This window comes from Fusarium keratoplasticum, chromosome 12, assembly GCF_025433545.1.
Source record: "Fusarium keratoplasticum isolate Fu6.1 chromosome 12, whole genome shotgun sequence".
Classification (NCBI taxonomy): domain Eukaryota; kingdom Fungi; phylum Ascomycota; class Sordariomycetes; order Hypocreales; family Nectriaceae; genus Fusarium; species Fusarium keratoplasticum.
This window is the reverse complement of record NC_070540.1, coordinates 985,287-997,240: the sequence shown is the minus strand read 5'-3', so window position 1 is coordinate 997,240 and position 11,954 is coordinate 985,287. Positions and strand designations below refer to the sequence as shown.

Here is an 11,954-nt window from a genome sequence, read left to right as displayed (position 1 = left end):
GTGGAGGGATAGTGGGATAATGAAGACACACGTTCGTATACCTCGACATTGTTCGCGTCAATGATTCACACCCTAATCTGCATTTCCCGGCCTCCAATTCTCACAAAGTTATCGAACTCTCGCAAAAATCCCCGCCCCATCTCTAAAATGCCTGCCCTGAATCCTCCTCTCATGGAATCTGCCTTGTCATATTGAGTCACGTGAGGTCACACGTGTGCAGACCACCCTCAAACCCCTCCCTTCTGCCTAGCCTCACAACCTGCCTGGAGATTCTCCCGCATCTCAACACCAGAGAGCCCATCATGGCTCAAGAAATCGATTCTTCGAGCTGGAAATTCGCCCACCTCCCCAACCTGCCGATTGAAGTCCTGCAGCCACTTCTCTCATTCCTCCCCAAACAAGATGTCAAATCCGTTAGACTTGCGTCTCGCCTGCTCGCCGACAAAGCGACTCCTATCCTGTTCAACAGCGTCCGGATATCCACTCTCAAGGCTGATCGCGATGCTTTCTTCAAGATTGCCGACTCCCCTCGCCTTGTTCGCCATGTCTGCACGGTCGTCTGGGAAGAATTGAACGGAGACCATACAAGATTCGAGAAAGAAACCTGGGAACTTTCTGGGGAGTTTTCGCCGTTTTCTTTACACGAATGGCCATTCTTGACCGATATAATGGCTCAGATGCGAGATCTCTTTTGGTTCACAACAAAGGGCGAGCCAGACGACTTCCAAGAGGCCTTTGCCACTTTCCTGCCTCAGTTTATACTGGCGCTTGACGGAATGCCAAACCTCCATACCCTTGTCTCGAAGCCCATGCACAACGAACGTCAAGTACAAGCAGTTTCCTCTGACTACCCGGTAACCGCAAGAGTCATCAAACGCCTCATTCACCATAACCAAGAGAGGTGTGCGTTCAACACGGGATTTCTCGCTGCTCTGGTACCAGCGCTTGTCCATATGGCAAAACAGCCCGATAAAAGGGTAACTCGTCTCCTCTTTGCTGATGAGACCACTACCAAGGAGACTGCTCTCAGATTTCTCCCGAGCGATGTGCCTTTCGCCTTTTCCAAGTTGGAACATCTCGACTTTTGCATCTCTGGCACTCCCCCCTCCGAGTCGCAAATGAAAGGGTTCAGAGCTTGCCTCAAGGGTGCGACCAACGTATCTTATCTTCACCTTTGTCGAGAAGCTGCCTACCAGGAGGACGAAAGGTCTCCCAGGTTGTTGCAGATGATTCCAAAGCTGCCTCGTCTGATGGAAGTGCACCTCGACGATCTCATGCTTGGGGAACAGGAGACTGGTTTCGTTTGGCCCGAGGAACTACTTGATGATGACAACTCAGCACTCGTTAAATTTATTCGGCTCCATGCGAATACCCTTCGCAAACTTCGCATCACTTCCTCCAAGGTTACTAAAAGGATGCTACTCAGTTTGCACAAATTGAACTCGTTGCAGTTGGAGAGATTCATCATCGTTCCCGGTCAAGATATGGAGGAAGACAACCCTTGGCCGACTAGTGAACGAACCGTCCTGGGCTTTGTCAACAAGAGAGCTAATGGCAAGCAGCTCGAACCCGACTTTGGGCCAGATGACCAAGATCCGGTGTGCACGCATGATGCAGTCTGGGATATTGAAGAGTGGCCTACTGGGGCGGTTTTCGACACGCGACGGCGAGGGTGGCGAACACGCGGCTATGAACCCCTGGAAGTAATGGCTCTTGACGACGAGGCTGATGAGCGAAGAGACGAGGATGGATTCACACATGAGCTAGGTCCATGCCGAGTGTACGACCATCCGTCAAGTTTGTGGGTTGACCGTGATGGAGTCTGGTATGATCCCAGGACGGATGAGGAGATCTTGGAACCAGAGAGACGGAGTTATGAGAGCGAGCGGGAAAATGAGCACAACCCCTGGGCTGTGAAGAACGACCGAGTGTGGGACTGGGAGTTGGGTCTCTGGAGAGACCTAGGCACCGGCTCAACTGGGTCATTGCACAGGTTTGCAGTTGATCGAACCGACACTTTCGAAGTACTGCCTGAGAGGATCATTGACGACGATGCATTCTCAGATGAGGATGAGGATGAAGATGTCGACATGCGGTCATTCTACGCACACGAAGACGATGATCATGTCATGAGACAACTCAGAAGCCCCAGGTGGGGTTGGGGTCGTGACGAAAAGCGTCGAATTTGGTACTGGGAAGTGCTTGGAAACAAAGGCCACGGCTTCCCCACCGAGAAGTGGCACTTTCGTCACCGCAACGGAGAGGAAGCCTACGGGGAAGATCCTCTCGAATTCTGGTCTGATTGGCAGGGCAGTGAGGCAGGTGATGTAGCTGAAGCTACACCGTTTGGGTGGCGTTTTGAAGCATTTGTCGACGGCTGGGCTCGCGACACGTCTGGCAGTGACCCTCCTGCCGAGGAAGAGATTGGTCAGCTCTATGGGCAGCCAGTACTCTGGAAAGGGGATAGGGGACAGCTCGAGGTCTTTACGGCGCGGTTGCCTGCGGACCTTGATATGGATGACGTTTCTGAGATCACCGCTCTGCTTATGCGAACGGGCTGAGAGAATCAAGATAACTAGGTTTCCACAGATTAACTTGTTGCGGCCGGCAGCGGCGTCATGTTTGTCCAGCAGTGGCGTTAGAGGCGGAAGAACGATAGAGAAATCGATTGACCGATACTGTTCTTGCTGCATGAGCCACAGCAGCTCCCTTGAGTGTCTTGAATCCCTTTTCCAGTCGGTGATAGCGCTGAGGGATTGGGTGAGGGTCGTCGACGGCCTTTGAACGTGGATACGCCAGAGACCATCGGTCATTGAAGGAATCGCCTTCGGACTTGGGGATTTGGCCTGGCTATATGAACGTCATGTGAGCCTAAGACCCGAAGATCTGGCCCGCCTAGTCTCGAGATCTTGAGCTTGAATTGTAAGTGAGATTAGCATCGCCGATTTGGCTTCCTCCGTAAGCTTCTGGCACCAGTATGGTCGATGTGATTGTGTAAGAATGTGGCCACGTTCCGAGAGCCCAACGCTTCAAATTACTCCCCGACCGAGCACCTGTTTATAAAAGGGATTGCATTGAATAACCTAACGGGAGTGGTTCGACCAGAACTTGACCAGCCAATACGATGGCAACTCCAGTTTGTTCGGTGAGCCTTATCTGGAAGAGCCGGTACGCTCACCCTTGCTGCTCTCGGCGATATTGCCATCCTGAGGCGGCGATGGTTTCATAATCTATGCCACAGTTTAGGGGACTGTTCTTATTTTAGAAAATATAAATAGAGTTTCAGGGGCTACAAACGTAAGATAAGACAAGTTCCGGACTATCCGGAATATAAGAGTTTTGGTCTCTGAGTAAATGGTCGAGCCTAGAAAATACTAGGTTGATCTAACCCAAGCAGACCGTTGAATCAATACCGATAAGAAAAGGTCTAGCTAGGAGTAACACAATTACAAAGATAACTCTCAGGTCATTCATAGCAGCTATCGATTGCTACCCTCCCGAGATTGCTGTCTTCGTTTAGTAATCACAACGACTTTGTTTTATGGAGAACGTTCTCTAAGATAACAAGCCCCTAGGCCGACATGGGCGATCAGAATGCCCACTGGGAGGCGTCAGAATTTACTGTTATTAACCAAGTTGTTCCATAGCTAAAAGTTCTAGCTCGGTCTGTCCAGACGTGATACATGCCATATAATCGTCGCTTGGTGGTAGAAATGCTGGAGTCTTTGGATATCGAAGCTACGTACGGCTAGTGATCTAATCCTTTTTTACCTTGCAATTCGATGACCAGGCTCTTTCCTGACTTCACTGCATGTGGAAGAATCCATCATTATCTGCCTCCAGTAGCCATTCACAGGCTATTTGTCCGCCGGCCACACTTCACCAACATCCCACTTGCGTATCTATTAGCTAACCGAGATGAGTTGAGAAAGTCAGGTATACTTACGTGCTCAACAATACAACCGGCCTCCCACCGAAATCGGTCGATGATTTCTCCGGCGGCAGAGCTATTGTAGTTCACCCATCCCATATCACCCCTGAAGAGCTTCCGCTGGAAGGTTATATTGGTAGAAGGCCAGATGGGTGCCAAAAAGTCAAAGGCAGCTTGAGAACCGTTCTGGGTAACGAATGGGTTATGGTTCTGGGATACAAGGCCAAGTAAGCATCGTGTGAGAGAATATAGCAAAAGGGCCAGATAAATCGTGTTATAGATACAAGGCCAGGAAACAAGATCGAATGTCCAAACACTCACAACATAGCCCTCGGATATATACTGGAATGCCTCCGTCAAGTTCTTGGTGACAAGGAAGGCGTGAGCGAAACAACTGAACCGCTGTTGGGTTTCAAACTCGCTTGGCGGTGGATAAATCGGTACGCAAGGCGGCGGCGCGATAATGGTCTGTCTGGTGGTAATTCCTTGGCTAAGGTGTCGAGTGGTTGCATCGTTGGGCATCGACAATGCGGAGCTGGTGGAAAACCAGATGGCAGGGATCAACAAGACCGCCAGAAATCGAGTCATGGTGAAAGAAAAGCTATAAGTTGTAGTACTGTGACAAAGTCGTTCTTGGAACAACGGGAGACCATGGCTTGATATTTATGCGATACTCCTGACCCGCTTTATAGGGGCTGTGTATCGTACTGTCTCGACCATTTCCTTGGATATTGAGGAACCCAGGTCTACATCAACTATGGAAGTCATCATTAACACCAGGGACATATTGCCGTTTTCAACTGCCGGATCCCTGATAGTGTACTCAACTTCCCATTTGAGACAATGAGCCGCGCATGCGCTTATCAATTTCTATCCCACTCGGCCGCCAACCTCGAGCTTTAAGGTTTCCGTATCCTCAGTCTCAAAAACCACGCCATCGCATGCTATATACCAAACAACCCAAGTTTACAAAGGTCATCAATGAATAAGGGGATATAGTGCATCAACTCAGCACAGTTCTCTCAGAAAAAGTGTTGATGTTTCGTGCCCCTTGAGCTAAGCTGGACTACCACTTGCATGGTGACAACGAGACACTCTGCTAATACGCCAAGTCTGTCTAGTGCAGAAACCTGTTTAGTAATGACTTTGGCTTGGCATAGGTTCTACAAGACACGGGCATGGTTGAACACCAAAGAGGGGGCTGATCAACGCGTGTGTGAGGTCACGCAATTTAACCACCTAGAAAAATGCCTTGGCAATGCTACTGTCAAAATTTTTGCCCATGGGAAAATTGGCATTCTCCCAATCGACAGTATCCAAAGATTGGCGGGCTGCTGCAGGCAGTGATTCCCACTGGATGAGAGGCTGAGTATTCCCTTCGTTGCGTGTTGTGTCAAAACTGCGAGTCCCAAATGCTATGATCGGTTGTGGAAAATCCTATAAGTACTTGATCTTGGGGTGAGTTTCGGCGAAGTTTGGGCAGTCGTGGTATTTTTGAACTTCCCGTGAGCAGATGTAGACAGCGCTAGGCCTAGGCACTCTTGGGTTATCAACCTAGACCACAACGCACTCCCAGTCGTCTTTATAACCTGTCACGGTTATTCCAGGCACGCCCTAATCAATGTCATGTGAGCCCAAGACCCGGAGATCTGGTCCGTAAGTGAGATCAGCCTCGCCGATTCCAGTCTCAAATCTGCCTCCTGGAAAGAGTCTAGAACCCACGAGGCCTTGTGCGCTAGGTTTTAGTGGTGACGGGCGTTCAATAACCATAATTAAAGCTTCAGCGGTGACCTCTTTCGCCAATCACGGCTGTGGCCCTGGTTCAGCCTTACCAAGCGGCGTCATTTCTAACCCTCTTTGAGTAACCAGTCGATAAAGGGGCGGGATGCCTTGGTTTTGTTCGTGGCGGTGCGCTTTCGCTATTCTGCCCAATCTGAAGGCTGTTATCAGGCGTATTCCCCGGATCGCTGCGTTTCTAGCGCTCGTGTGGTGATGGCTTCTGCGAGGCGTAGATAGCGCGAGCCTGGACTGGCTGTGGCTTTGATGAACTGGGGAAATGTCGTTGAGATCTCCCTTGGGCTTGGCTTTTAAATTAACCATGCCCCCCCTTGTGCCCATTCCCAGTGATCAACATGCTTGGCATTACCGTTGCATCGATCGTCCATTCGCCGTGCGGTGCTCTTCATTGTCCATCCTCCTCGGCTGGATAGCCCAGCACGCTGTGGCCGTGCAAATGCCCATTGACAAAGCCTGCGGCGGCGTCTACGGTATCACCCAGTGCAACTCTCAATTCTTCACATACCCTACAACCACAGAAAGGATCTTATGCAAGTCACCCTACCGACTAACGAGGGTTACTCACCGCTGACGGGCAATAAAGGTGGCTTTGGATGGCAATGCGGAACAAAGGTCAACACGGAGAGGATCGATGTGTGCGAGGCCGTCAAAAGAGCCCTTGGCAGCGGCGACTTTGCGAACCATGCGTCTAGGAACTGTCAGTGCTTTCCTCAAGCTATTGGCCTTCCCAAGAATGGTCTCTACAAGCCTTACTATGAGGGGGCGCTCATAGGATCCTTGAGCGATTACTTTTTCCGATCCATATACAGTCTTGAGAGGGTATGGTCTACTGAATTGTCTTTGTGAAGTAATAATCGACTGACTGAATGTAGTGTATTGCCGATGACGGGATTACCATCAAGACCGACCGAGCGACCGTCATTCAGAACCAGATATCTAATACACGTGGCTTGACCGTCGCTCGAGAACCAGATGTAGGCAAAATGACAAAAGCCGGTCAACAGTGTAACTGACACGCTCCAGGTCGGCATGCCCCTGTATCGACAGCTTGCTACAGCAATGGAGCCCTGCCAACTAGACGGCTGCGATCCTGTCAAGCTCTGCGACTTCTTTGTGTGCTAAATTAGCAATGCTGAGGGTATTACTGATAGCGAGTTTGTCCGCATGTTGAATACTTGGGTATCCATCTTTGAGACTCTCAAGAAACAGGTTGCTGCTGTTAACCAGGCTTCCAATCTTGTTCAGACTCGCCTCGCTACTGTTAACGGCAAGGTCAGCTCTACCAAGGCGAGCGTTTGTAAGGGAACCGCTTGCAAGAGCTCAACTGTCACGGCGCATTTTTGGCAAAAGTAGGTTCAGCTTGTCATCACCACCTCCGCCTGCTAACAGGGATAGTCTCTACTATGCTCTCCACTGTAAAAGGTCTTGGGGCCGTTACCGGTTTCTCGGACAAGGGAACCAAGAACATCCCCGGTATGATCTCTCTGACCAAGACCTCCCTCTCGTACACCAAAAGCGCCGCAGAAGGATCGTATTACGTCGATCTGTTCCAGAACTTCAATATGAGCACCCTCCGCGACTTTGCAAAGGCGTGCAAGGTGACCGAGTACTTTCCCCCGGCCGCAGAAAAGATAAAGAACTCTCTGGTTCCCATTAGCAACATCAAGAAGTATGCTGCACAAGGGCGCACCGGGTTGACGCAGATTGACTATATGCTTGGTGTTCAGTGGCCCAAGAACAAGGAACTCGCGAAAACTGCAGCAGGTCGCAAGGTGCGCGACGGGTTCATCAACATTCAGAAGAGCGTAAAAATCGACCTCAGAACGCCTGTGTACAACCTCATCAAGGCCATTGACGCCCTACAACTCACCGTCGACAAGCTCCCCCTGACCAACAAGAAGCTCGAGTGGAGCTTTGGTGCAGCTCCATACACCCGATGGAGCGAGCACGAGATGAAGGTCCCCTGCGCGCAGGAAAAGACACAGACCTTTACGCTCAATGGATGGCCATCGGCTCCCTTCACGTGGACAGATGTCACGTCTTGCGAGTGGGGACCTACCAAGATCCAGTACTCCAAGAACTTCATCCCTTATATCAAGTACCGCCTTGTTTAGTAATTCTCTGAGGCGTTACGTAGCCCCTGCAATGTTAGACCTTCGTTTATCAAATCGCATGATCGAGATTCCCAACGCTTGAACCGGAGTTAACGTGCTAATTTGCGAAAATCTTGCATTGCTCCATGGAGTTCCCGCGGATAGTCCGCGGAGAGATGCACTTCCCCACCACGGACGCGACAGATCAAGATATTAAGATGGAATCACAATCCGACTCGTCGTAGATAAACGTCTAGTTGCTGACTGCATTAACCAGCTGACACACACAGGAAACACGGCCTCGCTGTTAAAACACGCCGGAGTTTGTTGTGTAACGGCCGAAATGGCCGACACGGACCCGACGACGGAGATTGAATGGAGATGGGAGCCGTAATCTGGGCCGAGGCACAGATCCAAACCGGTTAGTAATGCAAGCTTTTTGTCAGTAGCGGCCGGGGCCTTGACCTATCATGACACGAGCGCACCGAGTAGCCCCTGTCAAGTGGCCACCGGTGATATCATCAAGGGCCGGAATTCATGTCAAGACCCTCCGACCTTGTCGGTATCGGGCAGTCGGCGGGCCCGACAAAAGATTTTCTGTACGAGGGTGTTTTCTAGAATCTTGGCCATGCCGAGGCTCCTTTTGTTTAAATAGTTCCCGTTCCCTTGTCATGGATCTGATCTGTCCTTGGCACATCATCATAGTCGATCTCAATTCCACCCAAAGCCACTCCCACAATGGCTGAGCTCGACAACATCGAGGCCCCTGCGAGGGCCAACATTCCTTACTGGCGTCTAGTCATCGACCAAGCTGGAGTCACCCCTGCCGTCGCCGAGTTCAAGTACGAAGGCTCCGGTACCGAAGAAGATCCTTACCTGGTGAAATGGATTCCCAACGATCCCCGAAACCCCATGACCTTTAGCAACTTTACAAAATGGTTCATCACAATGACCGTCGCCATCGCTACCCTCGCCGTCGCCCTCGTTTCATCGGCTTACACTGGAGGCATCCGCGAGATCATTACCGAGTACAAGATTAGCCAAGAGGTTGCGACGCTCGGAGTCTCGCTGTTCGTGCTTGGTTTTGCCATCGGTCCTCTCCTCTGGGCTCCTCTCAGCGAAATGTTTGGTCGACAGGTTCTCTTTATCGGAACATATGCCGCTCTTACCGCATTTAACGCCGGATGCGCTGGAGCCCAGAATGCGTGGTCGCTGATCATTCTTCGTTTCTTTGCTGGTGCTTTCGGCTCGTCGCCTTTGACCAACGCCGGTGGAGCTATTGCCGACATGTTCCCCGCATCGCAACGAGGTCTGGCCATGGCCATCTTCGCTGCCGCTCCCTTCCTCGGTCCCGTCTTGGGTCCTGTCATCGGTGGTTTCCTTGGTATGAATGCCGGTTGGCGCTGGGTCATGGGCTTCCTGGCCGCCTTCTCTGGTGCTCTGTGGATCCTCGGCTCCATCCTTGTCCCCGAGACTTACGCGCCTGTTCTTCTTCGAAAGCGCGCTGCAAAGCTCTCCAAGATGACGGGCAAGGTCTACGTCAGCAAGATTGACCATGATCGTGGCAAGGTTACTCTCGCCGAGTCATTCAAGATGGCCTTGTCGCGACCTTGGATCCTGCTCTTCAAGGAGCCCATCGTTTTGCTCCTATCCATCTACATGGCTATTATCTACGGAACCCTCTACATGCTCTTCGCCGCATTCCCTATCGTCTACCAACAGAACCGTGGATGGAACCAGGGTGTTGGTGGCTTGTCCTTCCTTGGAATCATGGTTGGCATGCTCTTTGCCATTGCTTACACCATCCCCGCCAACAAGCGATATATCAAGATGGAGGAGAAGCACGGAGGCTTTGCGCCCCCTGAGGCTCGTCTCCCTCCCTGTCTCGTCGGCTCTATCGCCCTTCCCATCGGTCTGTTCTGGTTCGCCTGGACCAACGACAAGCACGTCCACTGGATGGCTAGTATCGCAGCTGGTGTACCCTTTGGCTTCGGCATGGTTCTCGTCTTCCTCAGCGTCATGAACTATCTCATTGACGCCTACACTATCTTTGCAGCCTCTGTTTTGGCCGCCAACTCAGTCCTCCGATCCTGCTTTGGCGCTGCTTTCCCTTTGTTCACGTCCTACATGTACAAGGACCTCGGAATCCACTGGGCCTCTTCCATCCCAGCCTTCCTCGCCCTGGCCTGCGTGCCTTTCCCTTTCCTCTTTTACAAGTACGGCGCATCCATCCGCGAAAAGTGCAAGTTCGCCGCCCAGTCCGCCGCCTTTATGCGCAAGCTCCAGAGCGACCAGGCTCCTCCCGCCGAGGAGACCGAAAAGGACGAGACCCGTCCTGGAGAGCAGGAAGACTTCAACGACGATGCTTCTACGGAAGTTGATGAGCCAGTCTATGCTCCTATTTCTATGGCTCGAACCCGGTCGTCGACACATACGACACATACTCGGGCATCTCAGAGGAGGAGATCGTATGAGGGTAACCCTTACGACATTGATCGTGTCAACACGAGGCAGTCGTTTACATAATTTGGGAGATGCCTTCAAAGTGAAAGGCCCATAAAAGTTGTTTGAGATTAGCGATATTTAATTGATAGACTTTAATTCTCTGATTAAATACATACCCTATTCCATTTGACCAGCGAGTGACTGTTTTGCAACCCCCTTGGCTAAGCTGTTTCTCCATCACGTCCCCGTCGGTGCTTTCGGCCAAGTCACTTGCCAATAATAAGAATTCTATTTCGAGACAATCATCTCGAAATCCCGGCTTTCAGGGGATGAATAGGTAGTTCTGCCTCCTTTCGCCCTGCCATGTTCCCACTTCTAGTACTACGCATCCATGCCCCATCTTCCCCCTTTTCTCTTGCACTTTACCCTATATACTTATGCAACACCGTCCACTCGTAAAGCGCATGCTGAAACGCCACTTGCATATTATACACATCCGTAGGGTTTATGCAATCTCTCCAGAAAGTACGCCAGAGAGACCAACTGGGGTACATGCTTTCAGAAAGCACATATTTGCTAATGCATAGGCTCAATGTATCTGTAATGCTTACCTCATAAATAAGAACTTCGTTGACAATATATGAACACTCATCAATAGTAGGTTTGGCTTTGTCAGAAGACACAAAGCTGATTGCCATGACTATTCATACGCTGGCCATCTCTATTATGGCTTAATGATATCTGCCTTAAATCTGGCCCACGCTCTAGTTTTACTACAAATTTCTAGGCAGAGAAGAGGTCGAGAGAAATGGATTATCTTGCCCTCGCAAAGCACATCTTCCTGACAGGACTGTCGTGGGCTCAATAATGACGCTTCAATACGGGGTACAGTATTGCCACCAAGGCCCTGCTCAACAGTCCATAATGGAAGAGCGTTAAAACAGTCACTCTCCCATCACATCGTCCCGATCCACTACGTGCCGTCACGAGACAAGAAACATGCGCAAACGATGGGGACAAGTGGTACCGTTACTCACCCGGAGATGAGCGGAGTTTTAAGGGGGATACATGAAAGTATCAGAACATAAGTGATCGACACTAGACAAAACAGGCTTACCACGGATCTGGAGACATGGCGTTTGTGGGGTGGTACTTGGACAAGGGATCGCTCGCTGACAGCTTCTGTGTAACCTGGTTGAACGAATCCCCAGGTGAGGCCGCGACGATCAACGACTAACGAGACATTGATCGTCAAGAACTTCCATACTGTACGCCTCGTGTATGGTCTCTCTTCCTTCGGGCAGAGTGACTCAGACGCGTCGAGGTAGGCCGTGTATTCTCCCCCCTGCACACGCCACTGTCGGACAAGATCTCCTGCGGGAACAAGAGGGAACACCAAAGTGACATCTCTCATCTTGTCGTGCACATTTAGGTACCTTCAGACTCATAAATCCATGATTGGCTCCCTCCCTCTTCGGTCACTGAGTTCTCTCCTGATCCCCGATCCCATTCAGACCGACTCCGCGTGCGGCGTGTCCCATCCACCCGAGTCAAACAAGAGACATGGTAGCCCGACTCGGGTTACTTGTTTAGACCTACACTTGTGTTTAGATCTCATTTATTTAGCATAACCACGGCCGTCTGTCCGAATCAGGAGCGGTCAGCAACGCCTTGTGGGTAGAGCGTCG

At 50.9% G+C, this 11,954-nt stretch overlaps 4 protein-coding genes across 4 annotated transcripts; 3 read left to right on the top strand and 1 right to left on the bottom strand.

The window, feature by feature from the left end:
* Window positions 1–302: 302 nt before the first annotated feature.
* NCS57_01392700 (uncharacterized protein) lies at window positions 303–2,561 on the top strand (the record flags this gene model as incomplete). The annotated part of the gene is made up of 1 exon (XM_053063547.1): window positions 303–2,561. The coding sequence occupies one exon, from the start codon at window positions 303–305 to the stop codon at window positions 2,559–2,561; it is 2,259 nt and encodes a 752-aa protein (XP_052906880.1).
* Window positions 2,562–3,857: 1,296 nt separating this feature from the next.
* Window positions 3,858–4,519, bottom strand: NCS57_01392600 (uncharacterized protein; the record flags this gene model as incomplete). Its single annotated transcript, XM_053063546.1, has 3 exons — window positions 3,858–3,893; window positions 3,947–4,141; window positions 4,253–4,519. The coding sequence occupies 3 exons, from the start codon at window positions 4,517–4,519 to the stop codon at window positions 3,858–3,860; spliced, it is 498 nt and encodes a 165-aa protein (XP_052906879.1).
* A 1,510-nt stretch (window positions 4,520–6,029) lies between these two features.
* Window positions 6,030–7,842, top strand: NCS57_01392500 (uncharacterized protein; the record flags this gene model as incomplete). The annotated part of the gene is made up of 6 exons (XM_053063545.1): window positions 6,030–6,258; window positions 6,312–6,547; window positions 6,601–6,702; window positions 6,752–6,841; window positions 6,884–7,025; window positions 7,124–7,842. The coding sequence occupies 6 exons, from the start codon at window positions 6,030–6,032 to the stop codon at window positions 7,840–7,842; spliced, it is 1,518 nt and encodes a 505-aa protein (XP_052906878.1).
* Window positions 7,843–8,559: 717 nt separating this feature from the next.
* Window positions 8,560–10,347, top strand: NCS57_01392400 (MFS domain-containing protein; the record flags this gene model as incomplete). The annotated part of the gene is made up of 1 exon (XM_053063544.1): window positions 8,560–10,347. The coding sequence occupies one exon, from the start codon at window positions 8,560–8,562 to the stop codon at window positions 10,345–10,347; it is 1,788 nt and encodes a 595-aa protein (XP_052906877.1).
* Window positions 10,348–11,954: the final 1,607 nt, after the last annotated feature.